Source organism: Chlamydotis macqueenii, chromosome 2 (assembly GCF_036417535.1).
Source record: "Chlamydotis macqueenii isolate bChlMac1 chromosome 2, bChlMac1.mat, whole genome shotgun sequence".
Lineage (NCBI taxonomy): Eukaryota > Metazoa > Chordata > Aves > Otidiformes > Otididae > Chlamydotis > Chlamydotis macqueenii.
This window is the reverse complement of record NC_141557.1, coordinates 88290041-88313271: the sequence shown is the minus strand read 5'-3', so window position 1 is coordinate 88313271 and position 23231 is coordinate 88290041. Positions and strand designations below refer to the sequence as shown.

General features: G+C 40.4%; 1 protein-coding gene across 6 annotated transcripts in view; it reads left to right on the top strand.

Moving 5' to 3' along the window:
- Positions 1-300: 300 nt before the first annotated feature.
- TENT4A (terminal nucleotidyltransferase 4A) overlaps positions 301-23231 on the top strand; it is a 63207-nt gene continuing 40276 nt past the window's right edge. For all 6 annotated transcript variants that reach the window (XR_015257650.1, XM_086740412.1, XM_010123229.2 and 3 more), the window contains exons 1-6: positions 301-1443; positions 17008-17131; positions 18651-18697; positions 19639-19759; positions 21371-21478; positions 22210-22338. Coding sequence is in view for 5 of the 6 variants with exons in the window: in XM_086740412.1 (XP_086596538.1) it covers positions 605-1443; positions 17008-17131; positions 18651-18697; positions 19639-19759; positions 21371-21478; positions 22210-22338 (1368 nt within the window). In the remaining variant the exon portion in view is untranslated. The remainder of the gene's footprint in view (positions 1444-17007; positions 17132-18650; positions 18698-19638; positions 19760-21370; positions 21479-22209; positions 22339-23231) is intronic.

The following is a 23231-nucleotide window of genomic DNA, read 5'->3' as shown; positions in this document are numbered from 1 at the left end:
CGCCGAGCCCGCGCCTCCCGCCCGAAGGCTTCCGAACCCTTCCGAAGCCCCCTCCCCACCAACCCCCCCAGGCGCATGCGCACAAGGGCCAGCGCGCCGAGGCGAGCGCAGCCTCCCCGACGCCCTTCTCCCTCCCCCTTCCCACCGGCCTCGGCGGGCCCGGCCCCGCCCCCCCCGGGGCGGCCAGAGCGCATGTGCGGTTGCCAGGGCGGCCGTCTCCAGTGAAGGTTTAAAATCTGCGGGGCATGCGCAGTGCTGGTTCTGGCCCTGGCGAGGGGGACGCCACATTGGAACGGCGAGGGGAGCGCTCCGGGCAGCGCCGGGCCGGGTACAGTTTTGCGCCGCCTCCGCTCCTCCCGAGCCGCGCTCGCCTCGCCCAGCTCTGCCCCCCTCCCCCGCCTCCGGCCGCCCTCCCCGCTCTCCCTCCCTCCCTCCCTCCCTCCTCCCCGCAGCGACACATGCCGCTGCTCCCGGCCCGTGCCTAGCGCCGCTGCCGGGCCCGGCGCGCTGAGGCGAGGGAGTGCGCGGCGGGCGGTGAGCGGGCGGCGGCGCGGCGCTCTGGCCGGGCCGTGAGGGTCGGAGGCGGGCGGGCGGGCGTGGGTGGATGGATCCCCGCGTGGCCTGGATCCAGCCCGAGCAGAAAGGCCCCGCGAATGCGCTGTGGATGCAGATCTGGGAGACCTCGCAGGGCGTGGGGGGCCGGGGCGGCGCCAGCTTCCCGCACTACCTCTGCCTCAACTCCCCGGCGCTGGACTCTGCTGCCGCCGCCGCCGCCTCCCCGCCCCACGGACACAGCTGCGTGCGGCTCGGGGCGCCCGGCGGCGGCGCCTGCTGCTCCTCTTCCTCACCACCTTCGCCTGCGCCTTCCCCTCCGGCCCTGCTGACCGGACTGGTTCCCGCTGCAACCGCCGGCCCCGCGGCGGTGAACGGCGGCGGCGAGGGAGGGCGGCGGCTGCAGAAATCGCCTTCCGTGTCTTCCTCGTCCTCTTGCTCGTCGGTGGAGTCCGGCACCGAGAGCCCCGGCTTCTCCTCCTCGGGATCGTGCAGCGGCGGCGGAGGCGGCGGCTCCTCCTCTTCCTCCTGCGGCCCCCGGGCGGCGGCGGTGCCTCCTCCCGGGCTGCTGGGCAGCGGGGCCGGACCCGGGGAGTTTTTTAACTTCCACGAGAACAAAGTGAACGGTGTGAACGGGCACCACCAGCCCCCGCATCTGGCGCGCAGCCCCCACCCGCCGCCGCCGGCCTCCCCCCAGCAGCACCAGTACCACCCGGGCCGTAGGAAACGAGAGAATAAAGCCAGCACCTATGGGATGAATTACCTGCTCTCCGGCAGCCGTGGCGTCGCCGTCAACAACTCCCCCCACCAGCAGCGGCAGCCGCCTCAGCCGGTGCTGCAGAGTCCTGGCACACCCTGGAAGACCAGGAAATACAGTCCGGGCGTGCAGGGGTGAGCAGCCGGGGGCCCCTGGGGCTGCTGCAGCCCGAGAGGAAAGGGGGACCTCGGCAGCCTCTCCGGGCGCAGGAGCGGGTGGCTTGGGGTCATAAACTCCTCTGGAGATGGCTGCGGCAGCGAGGTTGATGACACGGGAGGGGATGGGGGCAGGGAGGAACAAACCTGTGTTATTTTGTAAATCACCTCGGTCTGTGCCAACTGGGTGGCTCCTGGCCGAAGCAGTGATGCAGGCAGGGCCTCGAAACCCACAGATACAGGAGGTTAGGCCTGGCCTTATGGTGGATTGGGAGGTGAAGGTGCCAGGCAACTATCAAATGGCACCTACAGTAATTAAAGCAAGATGAGTGAGGGATGCTTGTCAGCCTCCTGGGGGTCAATTGAGAATGTAAGGTGGAAGCGGAAGGCTGCAGTTCAGAGGAGCTCTGAGAAGACCCTTGCACTAATTTTTAAATGCCCCTGCTTGGGCTGTAGTAGACTTCTTTGTAGTAGACTTTTTGTAGTTACTTTTGGGGACCGTTAGGAATGTCATTTGAAAGGGAAGTGCCCAATTCTGGCTGAAATAACCATGGAAGTCAATGTGGTCTTAGAATATTCTTGAGGGAAATGTTCTATCTCTAGAATAGAATGTGACAGACAATATCTGAACTGAAATATTGGCTTTCTAAAGAGAACAGTTTTAGAAGCTTATTTTATTCTGTGGTCATAACTTGCTGATATAAATGGATGGTTAGTAAGTCTGATCCAATCAACATGTGGAAGGGACTAATCTTGAACAAAGCACCTCTGGGCTACTCCATGAGATTTCTGTATTTCAGCTGTCAAATCTCACTCAGTCAAAGGGAAATCTTGCTTTCTAATGTTATTTTATATGAAGTAGTGCTAGCTGCATTGATTGACCATAGCAGATTTCTGATGTAATTTCAAAAGTAGTTTCTTGGAACTCCTAAAATCCAAGACCCTTGTATGCTCATGGAGTAAAGGCACTGTGTATCTGTGGAGGTAAATAGATAACAGGGTACACTTTCAGAGCTGGAGAGATTTAAGTGAGAAGTTTAACTTAAGGACAGTGTATTCCTTTTCTCTTTTGGGTGGTAGTCAGGCATTGAGTGCATTAAAGTTATCCAGAAGTATTAAAAGATGTTTTTTTTAAAGTTCTGTTTTTGCAAACCGTATCCTCTCCTGGGGAGGACAAGACGTGTAACTACTGCTTTTTAATTCCAAACTGACTCTGAAAATGAAAATTACTTTCAGGAAGCTAAGATTTGGATGTTTGAGGTGGCATATGCTAGGAGCTTTGAGTCCTGTACTAATAAGGTGTATGCTTAAAATTCCAATAGTGTCTTAATAGTCTGAATTTCTTTGTTTTATTTCTGTAGAGGTGCAGTAGGACACTTAGTTAACATTTTAATTTATCTATGTAAGACAAGTCAGTGCCACCGAGGTAGATGTACAGGCAGGCAGATGAGAGAGTTGCGTGAGGTCACCCAGCAGGTCTGTGGCAAACCTGGGAATCAAATCCAGGCACTGCAGGCTCTGTCTTTTAGCTGTTAGGCAGCACCACCTATGCTAGTCACATACCCTTGTCTTTCATCTTCTGCCCTTTTGTTTTTCTGTTGCCTTTTCTTTAATAAAGTTTATGCTGCTTTTCAAGTATAAGTTTATAGAGAATCCATACACAAGAAAATTGTTTAGCTAAGTTTCAATGGCACTATTCAGTTCTGTAATACAGGTTGTTCTTTTGCTGATGCGTTAATGACTGAACAGCTTGGCTAAATATCTTTGAAAGCAGAAGCTGTGTTTCCTCATCTTCTGTAAAGGATCTGTACTAGTACAGTCAAACCTGATGCTAGGAATGGGACACTGGGAACTACAGCGTGTGTGATTCCGTAGTTCCAGACTGTCTCATGATTAATTTGTGAAATCATTAGGCTTCACAGAACTGTACAAATGTCATAGCTTTCCTTAGAGCAGCAGGGAGCTAGTGCTGAAGGAGAGCATGGAAGTTGAGATCATGGACTTAAATATGAGAAACAGTTTTTGCCTTAAACTTTGAGTTCTGTTACCCAAGGTGAATCTTGGACAGGCACGTATACTAAAACAATTTTCTGTTTGGTGTTAGAAATTTTTTAATGAAGTACTTGATTAAAGTAACAAAAATATTGTCACTGATGGTGTGGCTTTAGGTGTCTACTGCAGTAATTCCCGACGACTGGAAAGTTTAACTTAATTTTCCTGAAGCTGGAATGGTGTACTATTTGACTGTTCAAATAAAAATGCACTGAAAAGATTGGAGTGGGAACAGATCCCTACAGAAGTTTCTTTTGGAACCTTTATGTTCTGGACTTGTTGCCTGGTGTTACTTGGAACTGTCAGCCCAGTCCTGAAGCATCACTTCGATAACTATGATGGTTGATTGACAGAGCATCTTCAGTGATGTCAAACTGGTGTATCCAGCTGTCAAAACCTGTGATCCTTACAATCTTCAGTTGCACTGTGCTTTGGACATAGATTATAGGAAGGAGAATTTGATCATAGATGCTGTTGTGCTCATATGCAGGAATGTTGGAGCTTACTCTGCCATGAATACTGTTCTCTGCAGAACATTTTCTCTTGAAATCTCCAAGTCGTATGCAGTAGCTTGCAGTGTTACTTTATTGTCTTTCGTTAGCAGACTAAGAAGGGTAATCTCTGTTTGCCCTCTCCCAGGCTGCAGTAGTACTTTTGATTAGATGCCTGCGTGCTTTGAAATAGTACTGTGCTCTCTCTGCTTTCTCATTTAGAGCTGGAGATGGTCTGTAGCAGCACAAGTTGTCACTGTTTTTTTCAAATGGATCATATTCAGTGGCTTTGTGATGGTAGGTGTGGTGATGCTTAGGAATTCTTTATGTTGTAAAGGCTGTGTTTTACTCTGTTTTATGTATAACATTCCTTTATTCCAGTGGACTCATACCTATTACTTTTACCATCTTTTGACAATAGCGTGCCAATATTTGTCTCGTAAAGGAAATTCTAAATGCAAGTGTGAATAGCTGTGCTTGATTAGATTTCATCCTAAAACTGTGCTTTAGGATGCGCTGGTTTAAGCTGTGTCATCTTTTTCCAGATTTTTGGAAGTTAAGGAGTAAGGAGAATGAAGACATATTTATTCCCGTGCTTCAACAGAGTCATTAATATAGCAGCAGTGTAAATTCTTAAGTGTCTGGGTTTAGGTTAGGAGTACAGTATAGATAAAATGATTGATTCGTTTCAGATGCAATGCAGATAAGTGTCCTTATAATATTATGAGGTTAGGTCAAACTATTGTGACTGACGTTCAGAACTACGTGTGGTTTCTTGCTGCTCTAAAGTATCCTCTTGAGTGGTTTTAAACTACATCTAGTATCTTAGGGTCTGCCTTCTTTATACATCAAAGTAATAGCTTCTGTTTCTGTAAAGCCAGTATTTTAAATATATCTGACTAATTTAAGCGTACAGAGAGTTTAAAAGTGCTGGAATTGTATTTCAAAATATGGAGTCAAACTATTCTAAACTTTTTACTAAGGACTCTACTTCTTTGTTTGCACTGCTTGAGTACACAGCTAATAGTGCACTTTCTCTTAAGATGTAGCTAATAGCTTATGAATAGTTTAAAATAATAATTCTTCTGCTTCCTAATGTGAATTTAACAAAGTAAAGAATTAAGGCATTTTTAACAATATGAGCCTGTTCTGCTTAATACTTTCAACTAAGTATTCAGATTAATTGTAGATGTTGAATGAGATTAGTGCCGAAATACCTGGTAGATTTGCTTGGTACACTACAGTGCTGTGGAGAAACAACAGAACTGACTTGTTGAGGATTAGTGTGGGTACCAGAAGTGTTACCATACATTGGAATAGTGCTCTGCCTGGACTAACTAGCGTTGCATAGCACCTGATGATTTACTGCATTGATTTTTTTTTTTCCCCATCCATACCTATTGTCTTTAATATCTCTTGACAAGGACACAGAAGTTCTCTTGTAGAGCACAAGAGTGCAAACATCTCTGCATTTTGTTAGGCTGAAGGGGGGTTCAGGCAAGCATTGTCTGGTGACCATAGCAGATACATGGGGAGAGTTCTCAAAAGCAAGGTAAGCTTATGGCGGTGCTTCCCTAGAAGGCTTGCTTTAGTATTCACCAGTTTGCAGCAGAAGGATACTGTGTGCCGAAAGTGCTGTGTGGGGATTGATTTCTGTAGCTACTCAGATGGGGAGGTGTTAGTATATACTAAGTCTATATCAGATTTTGTTTTTCTTCACCTGTATGCTGGAGTGTTTCTAATTGCAGTCTTACAGGGTTTTTTGCTTTTATGATATGTTGCTGTACTGTGGTGACCAAGATAAATTCAATTACTGGCTTTTCTAGAATGCACTAAAAATGCATTGCAGTCAAGACCTAGCTCTAGTTCTATGGTTGTCAACCCTTGCTTCTTATGCCGCTGTCAGAGCTGGACAATGCAAATTACTGTGTAGGGATGCCACGTTGTCAGCCCCTTTTGCAAATTTTGTTTTCCTGTCCTTTGGCTGAGCTGAAAAAAAATCCAGACTTTGGAAACTCTGTGAAGCCTTTACTGTCTGCACTGGGGTGTTCAGCACTTAGAAGGACTTTAAGGAATTCCCAGGGGTGGTATTCTAACTCCTCTGTGTACTTAACAGTGCTCTCTTGCTCTAATACCTTCTAATAAAGAATCAACACAATGGGCTATGCTTCATCCGTTAAATCGTTAGTGTCTGTTATCTGCAATGTTAGGTGGATACCTGTAGCAAAGGTCTTAATGTAAGAGGCAAGAAGTGCTGGCAATGTACACTCGATTCTTGTTTCATCTGGCTTTGGGATCAGGGCAGAACTGGGCAGTATATACTGTATTATGCAAGGAAGGGGGTGGGAGTAGTTGCCTGTTAGTTGTAGTAAATGTCTGGAGAGAGGCTTGAGAGAGCTTTGGGACATGCTTAAATGGATTGTTTTCATGCCTAAAGGTTGATATGCAGTGGAGTTCAGTGGTAGCTGCTGGATGAATTGTCAAAAGAACAGAACATCTCTTTTTTTGTGATTGACTAAGTTGAGTAGACTAGGTAAAGCTCAAAGTTTCCTTGTGAAGTGGATGCCTAGCATAGAGACTGATGCTTTTGGTAATGGAATGAAAGGAATATTTTGGCAGTAGTAGACTTGAGAGAGAACAGCACTAGAGGTCAGAAAGGCTGAGCTACAGTAGTAAAACATGAGAAGGCTTTGCATGACAGGTGCTCACATCTGTGTGTAAAGGAGAATGGGACGTGTTTGGAGCAGTTTAATCCTGGCATCAGCTTCCTGATACTTTTCACAGTTGTTATACTTTGGCAGTAGAGATAATTGGCACTAAGAACATAAACAGCTGAACCGGGTGAGACCGTTAGAGGCCAATGCCAAATGTTGGGGGAAGAATATATCAACGTGAGCCTGTGGTGATATTTCCTGGAATAATTTCTCAGATTTCGGTGCTCTATGGTTCTTGGACTACCTGGGCTACAGACAGTGAGTACTTTGTTAAGCTTATTGTGGATTTTATGTAGGAATTTGTCTCATGTCATCTTGAGCTGGTATGAGCTGCTGGGATCAGCAGTGTCCTGTGGCAAGGTGTTCTTCAGTTAAGCTATGTTATGTAAAGATTTTTTTTTTTTGCCTTGACACTGTCACTAGGGTTATAGTTGTTACCAGTGGTGGGTCTGTGTGTTAATGAGGCAGTCCATGTGTGCTCTTTGCAGCTGACTTGAGGGAAGGGAAAAGTTGAATCACCTGGCAGTTGTCTGTTTTCTAGTCTATTTAATCATTCCTTGTATTGAAGCTGTTTCCTGCCTCTAGATGTTTATCACCTCTGCACGCTTTACAGTTCTGTTATATCTTTGGGACTCGGATGAACCAGACCCATGTGTGATAGGCCAAGATGTAGGAATACTGTGACACTATCTTGTTCTATCTTGTACTTTTTTTTTCTTGATTACTAGCACAGGGCTTGCTTGTTCTTTGTGCCTACTGAGTATTGAACAGACCCTTTAACAGCATTCTTATTTCAAGACCTTAATTCTCAGTGTTTAGAGCCAGTGCAGAGCCCCTCATTGCGTCTTTTTAAAGACAGAATCTTCTCCTTTGCCTCTGTGCTTATGTTTATCCTATCTCAAATTCTGCCTGCTACTTCATTGTGCGGTCTGTATTTTAATGTTCTTGAGCTGGCTTATTCTGGATAACCTTGCAACCTCAGACTTTTCTGCTTTACTGTTTATTCCCCTGCCAGATCACTGATGAGGATGTTGACTAGCATAGGGCACTTTGGGACTTTACTAGTGGCTTTCCTTTAATATGGAAACTAAGAGTTCCAGCTCCTTGTTTTCTGTTTAAAACAGTTCTTTATCTACGTGAAGGTCTTGCCTCTCATCCCATGTGTCGTGGTTTTGTTTAGTGAGGGGGGGCCTAAGGTAGGAAACTGCTAGAAGTCGCTCCCCTTTGTTCAGTGGACTCCGCCAGGCCTAGGACAGACCTGCTGCTGGCCAAGGCCGAGCTGATTGGTAGCAGAATATCTCGTGATAACGCCTCTGCGATAACGTATTTAAGAAGGGGAAAACAGGAAAAAAAAAAAAGAGAGAAGAGAAGATGTGAAGAAGCTGAGCAGGGGCAGAGGCACAGAGGGGGAGGCACAGGCCTCATGGGCCTTGCAGGCCTCACCCTTTGGCCTCTTGCCAGGCAGCCGACTGGGCCCGACTCGGTCCGGCCTGGCTGCAAGAAGTGGGGAGGAATGTGAGGAGTTCTCCCCCCGGCCATGAAGCAGTGGCGTGAAACAACCTGTGATGAACTGACCGCGACTGCCATTCCTTCTTCCCCCCTGTGCCGCTCAGGAGGGGAAGGTGGTTGAGATAATGTTAAGTTTGGGAAGAGGGAGGGGTGGATGGAGGTTATCTTGTTCCCTGTCTCATTATCCTGCTGTTTGTAGTAATAAATGAATAGTTTTCCCCAAGTCGAGTCTGTTTTGCCCATGACGGTAACTTTAAGGATTTCTCCCTGTCCTTATCTCAAACCCCGAGCTGTTTTTCCTTATATTTTCTCTCCCTGTTCTCTTGGAAGGTGGGGGGAGTGAGAGAGAGAGACTGCGTAGTCTGGTCCTGATCAGGGCTCAACTACGACACCATGTCAGCTTAGTTTCTTTCTAAGTCTTCATAAGGACGTGTGGGAGGGTTATCAAATGCCATTTGGAGTTAGGAAATGCAAGTAGATAACAGGATTTCCTTTGTGGTTTACTGATTCTTGCAAATAATTCCTAATGGTTTTCTTTAAGATACTGCTTCCATTTACAAAAGCTATGTTGACATCTTGATATAGTCATAACTATTCATGTGTTGGTTTGACTAGTTTGACTATTATGTATGTCAAAACTGATGCTTTTACATTAAAAAAAAAAGAAAGATTGCTGTTTAATGTTCTTCTGATAAAAATGGAGTATCAAACGAGTCCTGCTGTTTGTGAATACCAAATTACCAGAAATAGATTTTGCTATGAAGTATTTTCTACTAAAAGGTTAGTTTGGGACAAGTTATCCCTGTGTAGTTAGGCATCTGGGAAACCTCTGAGAGATTAAAAAACAAAAAAAAAAGAAATAAAAATACTGGCTTCTCTACTTGTTGTGTATTGTGACCACTTAACTTTCTCTGTTCTGATCACTTAATTCACTTAAAAGAAGCAGATTTTTGGGCTCCTGAGCTGGTTTATCCTTTCTCAGGCATAGGTTTGCATCTCATTAAATTGTTCCTCATAATCCTTTTTGATATACTTAATCTTTCAATCCTCTTTTCCTGCTTTGTACATGATTTCAGGGTTTCTGGAGACATCTAATGAAATCCTGTGACAAGGTAGTAGAAGCTCTTTATTTTTTTCCTGTAAAATCTGATTTGTGATGCATGCTTTTGCTAAACAACCAATGTGATATCTTCAGTAGTCTCTGAAACACCTTATTCTTTTGGTTGAGGTTCTTAAATTAAGATGCTTCATCTTTTATATGGTGAACTGCAGCAGTACTTAAATCCAGAAAAGGCTTTTCCAGCTTTTGTTGCCTTGCAGAAATACTGACTTTGAATGTGCAGAGTTTGCTGCTAGTGGTGCTTTGATGGATGCACCACTGCTGCGAGTGGTGCTTTGAATTAGACTCTGTTGCTTGAGATTATGTCAAGAGTTGCTTCTCCTATTAAACGTTTCAGTGGTTAACCTGATGTGATGCATACCTGATCTATGTGTCTCATCACTAATGTGTTTTTGCTGTTGCAACCTTTCTGACTTGTCTGGGATGTTAATCACTTGCTATCTTTGGACATTTGGAAAAGAATAGTATTAAGACAGGAATTTCAGTGTTTAGCGGTTCTATTTATTGGCATAGTGAGCTTGCTGATTCAGTTCCAAGGTTTAACATATGGTATGATCCTTCACTGATGCAACAAAATAATTATGTGATGTTTTCTTGGTGTTTTGGTGAAGTCCAGCAGCCTAAGTCAGGAGTAATGTACAGCTGTTCAGAAGCTTATGCAGTGGGGCTGTTTTACTGTGTATTAACTTGGAGATATAGATCAGTTTCTTTTCTAGATTTTTATAATGCAGCTTTTCAAGTATATCCAGCCATTAATAAGGTAATTGGTTGAGTTTTATTAGATTGATGTACTTTGCGAAAGTAGATTAGTTTCTCAATCTCTTTTTTTTTTTTTTTTTTTTTGTTCCAAAATGCAAATAAATTCTGTTGCTTAAGTCTGGACGTTTGCGGTGTAAATCAATCCAACAAGCTTAGTTTCTTCAGTGTGTGAACTGTCAAGTGCTCCTAAGAGGTAGAATTTATTTGGCAAGAAACTCAATCTAAAATTAGGACTGGCTCTGACTTGCAAGAGTGTGGGGCAAAGAGAAAGCTTAGAGAGGAAATATGAACAATACGATCTCTTGGGGAAAAGTTACAGTATATTTTATAAACTACTTTGTCCTGTGGATGAGGAAAAGAAGTACTTTGTTTTCCTTCCATTCTCTCCTTAGTAGCTAAGTTGCAAAGTAAGCTTAATTCCTATTTGAGTTTTGTATTTAGGGTACCTCCCTGTAAAACTTTTCACAGCTCTCATTCGTAAGTTCTCTATAGTTGAGATTTTTTTTTTTATTTTGCCAGTCTGAGTTTGCTGCCTTCCATACAATTACAGTGACAAAGATAATTACTGTCTGTACTACATAGTAATGAGAGACTGATTTGGTGCTGCAGTACAGTCTGTGAAAGTAGCACTATATTTTCATAGTTTCTCTCATCTGTAAGCCTAAAACATTGCATAGGGCATAAAGTACTATTACCCGAGTGTTAGTGAAGAGGACTGGTATATGAAGGCAGCCTATAGGTATTGAGAGAGGGGTGGGAAGAGAAGAACTTTAAGTTCATCTCCTCTTTTTGGTCCTAGTTCTATTTTTGCTGTTTTAGCAGATGTCTTAATTTTAGATCATATTAGAAAAAAAATCTATATCTAGAATATACCGTTACTTTCAATCGTATATGTTCTCCTAAACTAAACTGTGTTCCTGAGTTTTAAACTGCAGCACTGATTTCAACTATTGAATACATTTGATTGTTGTAGTGTAAGATTTCACTTGCATTTCTGTGGTAATGCAATTATGCTTTGCAGTAGTTGTAGACAAAGGTATAGTTCAAGAGATTTCTGAAATGTACGCAGTGGCTGCTGGGCCTTTCACCATTAATCTTGAGACAGTGAAGTCCCCAGGCATGTTTCAGAGTTCGTACTTAATTGAAAGAATGTATCCTATTATTTGTAACCTTTATTTCAACAAAGCTGTCAAAATACTGCATATGCCTGCTCCCCGTTTCTTTACCTCCCTTTCCTACTCAACTCTAGTGTTATACTCACATGTTTCAACTGTGGCATCTCTTCTTTCCTTTTATAAGGATTCTTGGCTGATGTCTTATACTTTTCAGTTAGAAAAAAATCTTTACTTACTAGAATGAGTATGTTTTAAAAAAAGAATCAGCTGTTCCACGTAAAGGATGCAATCATGTTTCTATCTGTTCCTTTAGAATAATGTGTGTAGTAGTGTAGACATGATGTTGAAAAAAAGGAGGATGCTTACTTGAGGGAACAAAGTCTCTGTAGCTTTTCTCTCACCTTCTAGTTTGTTGATTCTGTTTGAGAATTTCATTTCACTGCACTGAAGTTAGCCCTTGAGGTAACAAGTCAATGTTATATATAATAGTAGTAGTAGATACAGTAAAAGATGAGTAAAGTAAATGATCTCCTTTCTTAGGTACCTGCCTTTAAGGAAAAACATAAGAAAAGCCTGAGAATGTCTCCTGAGTATTATTTTAACCTGAAGACTAGAAGTGTGTCTGCCTTTCCTAAAACAGTGAAAGGGATAAATTTTTGGTAAACAAAAGGTGTCAATTCTGTTGGATATTTCAACCAGTAAGCAGTAGATGTTTACTGTGCTTAGCAGTAATAGCAGTAGTGAATGGTAGATTGCTCCGGGCTGTTAAAATTAGCAAGCTGAATAGTGTAGCAAATAAGCAAGTACAAGTAGCCTCTCTTCTGCATCCCTGCCTTCTAATATTTTCCACCTTGCATTAAGAGTACAGTTATCTCACCAACAAGTTTGGTTCCTAGTGTTTCTATAAATATAGTGAAGCTATATTGTGAAAAAGTCAATTAAAATGCCTGTCTTTACTCGGAAAGTAGTATAATAGGCACTTTAAAATGTGATAGAAGATAGCTAGGTACTGGGATGCTGCTGGAGTCCAAATTCTTCAGGAAGCCAGAAGGAGATTGAGAAAATTGACTTGTGCTGTATGTTGAAAGAAGTTCTATTTGTTAAAAGACAGAGTTAAAATGTAACTTATATCTGCACGTACATCAAATTATGCTGCAGATTGAAATTCTGTTCCTAATGATTAAGATACTGTTACAGTCCTGACTTAAGAGGTAATGAGTGCCTGTGAAGATCATAGAGGCTACATGGGCAAAGTACTTAATTAAAAATTATCCATGTATTGGCTATGTGAACACCCTGCTGTGATCTGATTTTTCAGACACCAAATTATTTCTTCAACTAGTAGAGAAGTTACTCTGAGATTAGTCCTGAGCAGCATAAAGCATCTTGCTTTATGTATATCAGAGCTGCTTTTTTTTTGTGACTGTGTTCCAGTAGCCTTGTCTGAGCAAAGATATTTAACTACAGTAATATTAAATTTTAAAAAGCATCACAGTTTTGAGAAGCTTCTTCAGGTGGAAGTCATAAGGGTAAAATGCATGAAAATGCTGTATTAAGATGGTTGTGTTGTCATATACTGACTGTGAAGATAGCATTGATTCTTATCCAGAAGAATGTAGACCAGGAAGGTGATGGTCTTTGTGATGTAGAAGCTGTTGAATTAAGGAAAACTGGACAGAGCAAACAAAATATAAGTTTATGTAGACAAAGGGTTTGAGAACTGATTTGCTAAGTGAATGAAACCTGAAAATCTTGCACACAGAAAGCAAGAAACTTGCCAGAGTCACTAGGGCTCATAGAAAGAGATACATGAAAGGGCACTCAGAGGTCAGATCATGTCATAAAAACTAAGTAAAAACCAAGTGAGCTAATTGCATTGCTTTTTGTCAGAGAAGGGCTTAAGAGTCCTCATCAGAACTTTCTTTGACTCCAGGCAACTGTCATATTAAATTTCAGTAAGAAGCCTTTAAATTCCTCAGCAGAATGATACTATTGTACAGCCATGTCTGGTTGTATATAGAATCATAGAATGGTTAGAGTTGGAAGGGACCTTCAAAGTTCACCTAGTCCAACCTCCCTGCAAGGAGCAGGGAACATCCCTGACTAGATCAGGTTGCTCAGAGCCCTGTCCAACCTGGCTTTGAATGTTTCCAGGGATCCACCACCTCTCTGGGCAACTTGTTCCAGTGCTTCATCACCCTCATCGTAAAAAAGGTCTTCCTTATGTCTAATCTAAATGTACCTCCTTCTAGATTAAAACCATTACCCCTAGTCCTATCACAAATGGCTCTGGTAAAAAGTTTTTCCACATCTTTCCTGTAGGCCCCCTTTAGTTACTGGAAGACCGCTATAAGGTCTCCCCGGAGCCTTCTCTTCTCCAGGCTGAACAGCCCCAACTCTCTCAGCCTGTCCTCATAGGAGAGGTGCTCCAGCCCTCTTATCATCTTTGTGGCCCTCCTCTGGACTTTCTCCAACTGGTCCATGTCCTTCTTATGTTAGGGGAATATTGAAGAATTCCAGAGGGACCTAACCATGTATGGAACAAACCAGATGTATGGTTTGAACTTGAAATGAGTTTTGATTATCTAGCTCTTATGCTGTTGTCCCGTGCAAACTGAAGCACTAAATGAAGTGCTACCTTGCCAGTGCAAGGTGGAAAATACAAAGTTGCCTTCTTAAAAAGTAGATCAGGGAAGAAAATGTATAAATGGTGTTCTTTTGAGTCTTTCACAATATGATTAAGAGTTGTGGTAGTTAATAATCTGAACAGAAGCTCAGTAGGGCATTGAAGTGCAAGTGCGCTTGCTGTTTTTCTGACCTTGCTGACACACTAGGGGCTACTTTTGAAAGACTATGTATGCTGTCTGGTAGAGGCTGCAGTGCATAGGGGAACTGAGACTCCTTTTATTCTTCTCCTTTCCTAATATGGGATGGCTATTGTAAACACACTTTTTTCAGGTATGTCAGGATCTCCTGAAGTGGTTGGATGGGGTTGATACTGTAACAAAACAGAACTTACTTGTGTGAGCAAGCATAAAGAAAGTGGTAGTGCATGCTTTGATAAAGGCGGTTGTGTCTCAAAGGTCTCACTTCCTTGAAGGATTCATAGTTAATCCTTATGCATGTGATCAGTCTGATAACAGAACTGCTGAATTTCTTCAGAATAATGTTTGAGATTCTTTTTTGAAGACTTTGTAAAAACTGAACCGACATAGGTTTGCTGGGCTTATGGGTTAACCGCTTAGAAGTAACCAAAGGAAAGAATGAATTATTTACTTTATGATAAGGAAGGCTACAAATGAAATTACTGAAGATCAATTTCATAAATACCTGAAGGGAAGAAATGAATGAGAAAAGGATAGAAAGGATAATAGAAAGCTAGAGCTGACTGCAGACAGTCACAGTGGGAGTTCATTGTTCATTAGATTATAAGATTGCTGATAAAATTAAATTCTAGTAAATATGGAGTCATGAATCTGAAGAAAAATAATTCAAGCTGAATATACCCAGTGGTGGACTATGTTAATGGTTATTGTTCAGAAAGCACCTTGAAGCTCCTTCATAATGATTTCTTTTAAAGAGCAGCTCTGTGCTCAGATATCCTCAAAAAGCAGTTAGCAGCAATCTTTTTGCAAAGACATGGATGATAAAATGAAAACAGGTGTGTGACATGGGCTGAGTGATGTAATTATGTATTGATTCTGTGTGCATTTCTGGCCACCTGTCAGAAAACATGGTGCGATTGAAAACAAGCTGAAGAAGGCTAGCAGTGATCAAACTTTGGACCTGCTCCTGTGTCAGGAGGGAAAAACAGAGGAGGATTGCTAGCTTGAAAAAGAGTTAGTGGATAGATACAAGTAGTTATGATTTGAGAGCCTGGAAAGTGTTATACTTGGAGATGGACTGCCATTAATTGCTTTTTCCCCCCAAGAAAGAGCATAAAATAGAATCATTAACAAGCAGCGGTTTAAAATAATACACTTCTTTATTCTGATGCATACTTAAATTCTCATAGAATGCTATGAATGACAAAAGTATAAATGGTGTAAAAAGACCTGGAAAAATCAGTGTAAGAAAAGTTCTTTGAGCTAATACACATTAAGGTTGGGTTCCATCTCAAAAGTATGCCAGATGAACTTACTGGATGCTTGGGAGGGTTGCTGCAAAGGGAGTTGAATAACTGCTTTGTATTTTCTTGCTTTCACCCTGTGTCTGTCCACTGCTAATTTTTATAAGCAGGACAATAGGAAGTCTTTAGTTTGGCCCCAGTACTGTTAAGTGTATTCAAATATTTTCTTAATTGGTCTTATCACATTGGAGAAGGGGGGGGGGAAGCATACTTTGTAGAAACATAATAAAACGGAAGCATGTTGGTTTGTGTTTTCTGTCTTGCTGTAAAGTTTTGAAATCAAATAGATTCATCAACAAATTGAAGAGTTTAGTTTATGAGTCTGCTGTGTAGTTAAATGTTCAATTGTGGATCCAGGCCCAGTTTAAGACAAGAGAAAGGGCAAACAGTAATTATAAATATGTATGCTTTTTAGAGGTATCTTTGTGCTTTGCTGCTAGAATCTCTTTGTATATGGAAAGGAATCGTGACACTTGAAAATTGGGCATACGATCTGTTGAAGGCTATCTGTTAGAGTGGGATCCTCTAGTAAAATGAGTTGCAACAGTCTCGGGGAAGAGTTATGAGTTCTGCTAGACATGTATAAAATTTTCCTGTTGGAAGGCTAAGTATGTTAACTAAGGATCGAACCTGCTTTTTTTAGGATAGTATTTGGATTTCACTAAAATGTTGAATTGGTATGTTACTTGAATCGGAGAGAAAGTCTTAGAAATATCAAGATCAAAAAGATGTTTTTGTAAAATATCACAGCAGTAGTTGTTATTGTCCTGTTTAAGAAACTGCATTTTTTTTTGTTTTGTTTGCAACGGCTCGATGCTTTTCCATTCAAAGCAGACACGACATTCACCTGAAAGCTCAAATTGATCTTCTTTCAAATTTGTCAGCAAGTGTTCTGTATTACTGGGAGATGGGAAACAAAAAGACTTAAGTGTATGAAGATCCAGTGTCAGAACTCCTCATGTAGCACTGGTATTAATGTACTTTACAGTTGAGAATGTTTATCACTGGTCCCTTATATGAGTGAATGGCTAATAAAGGGCTTGAGTGGTCAAAGGAATCCCTTTTTGTCCAAGTGGACATTCTCACATGAAGGGATACTCAAATGTCTCTTTTATCACCCTCTACAAAAACTCATTAATTCCAGTGGCCTGTTTCCAAGTTTGTGTAAACTTCCGCATACACAAAAGAAGGAACCCCAGGAAGAATAAGTCTACTTGAAGATTTTAATTGTTGTGCTGTTTCACGTTTAGATCATTGCATAGTTTTAAAAGAAAATAATCTTTAGGAATCAGGAATTGAATTTAACCTTCATTGTTGAGCCAGCTAAGAGGGTTAGTAAATATCTACTAGTGTTTGTGTCCTGTGTATTTTGATATCTTTAGTATTTAGGTAGTGTGATGAGGGCTAATGTATAGGTATTGTTGAGATTATTGTGAGGTGCTGCCATGAAAATCAAATATTAATATATTTGCCCCAAATCCCAGATACTAAACCCTCCAGTTTCCCATCTGAAGGCCTAATTGTTGTGGCATTCACCTTCTTGAAGGTACTGCTGGTTTTGGTTAAATGATGATACTAAAGCCTGTGGCCTGGTTTTGTTGAAATTTATTGTAATAGTTATTGTCATTATAACTAATGCTACTTTCTCCTTTAGACTACATGAAGAAATAATTGACTTCTATGACTTCATGTCCCCTCGTCCTGAAGAAGCAGCTATGAGAAGAGAAGTGGTGAAAAGAATAGAAACAGTCATCAAAGATCTTTGGCCTACAGCTGATGTGAGTGTAACTCAAGTGTTGATTTCCTTCTCGAGTAAATTGTGGAGCTCAGTTCACTTAACCTTGCTAGTGTCTTTCTGTGTTTTAGACATGGACAGAAAAGACTTCAAACTTAAGGCAATTGACTTAATATCACTGCTCTTGCAGTACTTGGCAGTTTATTTTAATAAGTGGAGGAAATGTAAAACCTAGATTTCAGGTTAATGAAGGCTACTGGTGATTTTTTTTGCATTTTAAGAACTGGGGATGTGAAGAACTGTCCACTTCAGGAAGTGCATTTCTTAAAGTAAAAGCTTATTAAATTGATTGTCTCTGCGTAACTTCATTTTGAGTATTCAAGTGAGACTGACTACCTATGTATCAGTTTTTGCAAGGAGTCTCGACTGTGTGGATATTTGTAAATACAAGTATTTTATGAAAGAACATTTGAAAACTCCAGATTTTTTTTTTTGTACTGTTCACAGACTTGACATTTGTGGAATTACTTTAGCCCTGCTTTAGTGGGAAAATTGAACTTGACTTCCTGAGATATCTTGCAACCAAAGCTGTTGTATTTTCAAACCTTTTATTACCCAAAGACTAAGCTTCCTCCAAACAAAGAAAAACATCCAAAAGGAATTGAATGTGAACTGGATCTCTAGCATCACCTTTCTGATTACCCGATAGTAGCATTGTCATTAACAAGCAGAGAAACATTTCAGACCACTGTGATGTCCTGGCCTTCCATGACAGAGTGAGGGCTGTGGCCACAGTACTGAGATAAAGATACTGTAAAGCTCATCTACTTCATCCTCACCTGCGGCTTTCCTTAGTAGCAACATTTTTCTAGCTTGTAGGAACAGGTATAAACACTGAAGTGGCCCAGTGTTGCCCAGCCTTTTCATAGGTCACTTCAAAGAAGTGAACTTTCTAAAGTGCTCTGCTGTAGCAGAGGGGGAAGAACATGTAGGTTTTCTAGATTGGAAGTGTGCTAAATGTATTTGATGTGGACTGTGAATGCCTGTTCAGCATATGTTTTTTTCACACAGAAACACCCACCACAATTTCATAGTCATCCTTACAATAAAATCTGGAGTACTCATGTTTCTCTGAATTACGTGTTTAGATGCACTTGCTGTTTTTTAAACCTAAACATTTTGGAAAAAATGTTTGCATTAAACTCTTGTAATTTCAGTAAAGCTGTCCTATGAGGAAAGAAGGGAGCATGAAGGAATAAAATTTATAACATCTTGAACTGGAAATAAATAGTGAAAAGGACTTGTTTCAAAAGTTTATGCTCTGCTGCTAGCAGGATTGGTAGTCATTTCATGTTACAAAAAATACACTTTCCTCTAAAATTGCTTCTGTAAGAGAAAGTGTATTTGTACAGGCTTAAAGTGTGTAGTCAAGTAAGTTCAATAACTTTTTTTTACTGGGCTATATGCTTAACAGGTCCAGAAATATCTTAAGTCTTGTGAAAGTGAAATGAAGTAAGCATTCATAATTACAAGATATTTCACTGGTGTGGGTTTTTTTTCAGGTCCAGATATTTGGCAGCTTTAGTACAGGGCTTTATCTTCCAACTAGGTAAGTAATAATTTACTGTAATAATTTTATGTAAAAGCTTGTCATTTTTTAGAGTAATGGTAAATTTCAAGGGGGAATTTAGACTGGAATGTGTAAACTCATCAAACTTCCAGTAAAATTTTTGCCTAATGTCCTGTGTGACAAAGAGAAGAGCTTTTGAACTTACAGATTTGAGATAACTATTTGATATATCATTGTACTGCTCTAGGTATTTACTGAGTAAATTTGGTGAATTAACTTTTCTTTCTTGTGTCTGGGGTTAGTCTTTGGCCCTTTATTTTAAAAATGTGAAATTGAATGTTTAGTATTTCCTGTGTTTTTTTAAATAAGGTGAATTACTGAGTGTGTGTCACTTATCACAGAGTTACTGTGCAAAGTCAGAGGAATCATTGCAACTGTGTTTTCCCATTTTTTTTTTTTTGGAGAGCAAAATTTCTTGTTTAATTCAGTGTTTTATATTGCTTAATGATTCAATAGATGGATGTGGAAAACCTGTGTAGCTGTGTAATAAAAACTGTTGTCTTTACATCAATTACATTTTTGGAACAGCATTGGAATTTTCATTTCTATGAATAACTATAATTGATAAAAATTATTTGGACTACTAACATGCCTGTCAGCATGGGTAGATGAGAGATGGGATTGGACTGTGGAAGTCAGAGGGAAGGGAGCAAGAAAGATAAAAGGGAGAAGAACTCAAAGAACTCATCAGAGAACTGGAAGCTGGAAACTTGAGTACTGCTTTGGGTTCTAAAGCACACTAGACCATCTCTTACTTAACGTTCCTAAAGGAAGCTTACTGGGAACCTAGATTAAAAGTTGCAGAATGGTCAACCTGGAGGACTTGTAATATGTAGAGTGTCAATTTTACTGGGTTTTTTTTTTTGTGGTGTATTACATGTTAGGCTTAATGGATCTCATGCAGTGTTCTTTTTGTCTAGTGATATCGATCTAGTTGTTTTTGGGAAATGGGAACGGCCGCCTTTACAGCTGCTGGAACAAGCACTAAGAAAACACAACGTGGCTGAGCCGTATTCCATTAAAGTACTTGATAAAGCTACGGTAAGTAACAGTCTTTGGAATACTGAACTGAAAAGCTTTCAGACTCCCTAAGATGTTGGTGATAAATAATATTCTTAATTAATGAAGCAAATTATGTTGTCTTAAGCACAATGTTTTGCTCTGTCTGTGCAAGATTTTAGTAGAACGTGTATGTGTTTAGCAATAGCACAGTTTTTTTACATGGACAGCGGTAATTCTGTGTACTGCATTTGCTGGAAGGCCATACTTCATGCTTTTGTTGTCAATAAAGGTCTGAAAGTCAGTATTTGCAAAATACCTAGTAAAATACGTTAACTATTTGTGTAGTGTTTTTTCCGCTGACTTTTGATAGGACTGTGTTTCGCCAGGGGGTTACTAGAGCTGTCCAGCTTGAATCTCCAGTTTTTCAGATTATCTTGTTTCTGATGGCATAGTGAAGTGTTCCAAATCTAACATTTGGTTTTTTTCCTTCTAAAGTATGCTCCTTAAGAGCTTCATTTAATTTGTGAAACTGATGTGTAGTATCTCTTACATCTGTCTTGCAAGACTGATGGATCACATTGAATATGATAAAAACTTAAAATATGAGAATTCTGTGTTACAGAGCAAGTGATTGTTTTCTCCAGGAGACTAAGCAGAGTATTCCAAACTTCTGTTAGCAAACTGTTACCTTTTGTGGTCTCTGAAATAGAGTGGCTCTTTAGGTCCAGAAGATTCCTCTGGCTTCTGTTGGAGTGGCAGTATGTAACAGTAGCTTTGGTAATCTTTGGTTTACCTGAGAATGAGAGGGGTTTTCAGAATCAGTGATACCAGTTAGTGATGGAAAGTGGCACTAGGCTAGGTTTATAAATTTTACTAGCCATTCTTACTTTATTCTCTCTGCTGTTGGTATAAAATGATACCATACTTCTGCTCTTTTTTATTTTCCAGTTCAGATTAAAACTGCAAGAAGTTGAATTTAAAATAGATGTTATCAGCTGAAGTTTAGGTTATGATTGTAAGATCATTTTGTATGATACTACCTTTGAGGTAGTGTGAGACTGAATTTACATGTTCGGTAGTTCTATAGCAATTTATTGCTGCCAGAAGGGGAAGTACTGCTACTCCTGTTTTGCTTTTATCCATTCTGGCTTTTGTTTGACTCTGCAGTGAACCAGCTTAACTTGATAAACCAACAGACAGTGCTTTATTTTTTTCTGCTAGGCTAGTCTTCTGTCGGTATAGCAAGTGAATGGTGCAGTGCTGGGTCAGATGAATGCAGTTCCTGCAGTTTATGAGAGCAGAATGTCTCGTATTAACAGCAGTGACTCAATAAATTAGATGAATTTAGTTTTCTTAGACAACACTGATACTGGAGCTATGAAGGGAGATAACTAATAACTCTAGGAGAGTACATGAGTGATCATAGGTTAATGTGATCATACATGCCTATGTTTTTAATCACCTCACTAAAAAATGTTCACTTGTCAGTCAAGTTAGGATTGTTATCTTTTCTCAAAAACACATTTTCTTGTCTTGATAGTTGCATTCCCTTGGACTGATAGTATCCATGTGTTTTAAGTGAGTAAGATGGGGAATAGCACCAGTGTTGCTTTTGTGGGGATTCATAAAACCTTGTTTTAATCTTTTCAGGTACCAATAATAAAACTTACTGACCAGGAGACAGAAGTGAAAGTTGACATCAGTTTTAATGTAGAAACTGGTGTGAAGGCAGCTCGATTTATCAAGGAATACATGAAGGTATCAGCCATATAATGAATGTTATACTACTTAACAAGGATGTGCTAGATGCTTAGCTAATCCTTTTTACTAAGACTTAAGACTTTTGAAAATTTATTGCCGAAGACTATTTTCATTAATGCTAATTAAACACTGATGTTTTAATTTATTTTTTATTGATATCTATTCAGTGTTGCTTTTGAGTGCTAGGTGTTTGTGTGGATAAACCTGTACACTGAAAGGACTTCTACAATCGTATCTAGATCTGCAGATAGGTACTGAACTTTGCTTCTAAAGCAAGTCTGTTCAAGTTTTTCTTGCCTTGAATTTAAGTGATGCTTGATTATGAATACTGTCTTGCTAAACAGTGTCTAAAACCAATTCTTCTCTAGCTACATGCTTAAAATCAAGTTTACTTTTATGCTTTGCAGTAGAAGTAGTGTTTAGATGGAAAGCTTTGACTGTAATGAGTGATGCTGGTACTCAGAGAAGGATATAAAAGTCTACCTGTTGGGATGCGAAATATATGTGATGTGTAAGCAGTTTGATCAACTAAGAGTTGAAGTCTATTCATCTGTTTATAGAATTTAAAAAAATGTATGTTTCAGTTCTTCCTGTGGAAACACTTTATAGCACAGTACTGAATAGCATTTTTTGTATTAGAAGATGAGTCACCTTGTGTTGAGATTGTCTAGTTCTTTGTGTTTTGGAATGTTGATATTGTCATTGATAAGACTTACTTTGCTTTGCAGAAATATTCTTTGCTGCCTTACTTGATTTTAGTATTAAAACAGTTCCTCCTTCAGAGGGACTTGAATGAAGTTTTTACCGGTGGAATTAGCTCTTACAGCCTAATTTTAATGGCAATTAGTTTCCTGCAGGTAAGTCTGTTCTTTTTGTTTCTGTACTTATACCCTGTTATAATGCTGTTTCTTTAGACTCCCCTAGCAATGCACAGCTTTATTGTTATGGCTGTAGGTGTTTGATCATTGACAGCTCCTATAGACTGCCTCCCAAACCTCTAAGAACTTCTATTCACTGTGTGAACTGAAACAGCAGCAGGAGCCTTGTGAAAAAGCATAGAGGCTGTGCATTGCTTTCTAATACCAGAGCCTGTGATGTGAGTTATACTACCTTGCTGGGCAGCCAGTTCCAGTACCTGAATCGTTATTGGTGTCATGTAAATCTGCCAGGATGCAGTTTAAGTCTGTTGCTTCCTAGACTACTGATACTGAATGTGCAGAGTAGTTGATTTCAGTGTTTATTAAAATTATGAAATCAAATAGTAAAGCTTTTTAAATTATGTGGTCATTAGGTTTTGACATACTTAAAACTGGCAGATATTGCAGGTAACTGATAAAATAGGTAATGAGTTATAATTTCTTCCAATACATTTTCATGACAGTAAACTTTGTACAAGTATGACAAAGTACAATGTTACTGTGTCTCAGCATCTGTGATAATGGAAAAACCTACATATCCTGGTGCTGTTAATGATAATTGAAATGTTATTATAGATTATACATACCATATATAATATGAGGATATTGAGAAAAGAACTGTATTTCAATTGGGGTAAATAGATTCCCCCCTGCTTCTGAAAACATTAAGACCGATGGATTTTCTGTGAAAAATCAGCTATTACTCTGTTACTGACTACGCCATAATGTAGTATGCAGTAGTTTATTGCTTTTGACTTAGGGAAAAGAATTTACAAATCCTCAAAAAATTGTAAGAGGGGGGAGGGAGGAATTCTTTTGCTTTCAGGTACTGC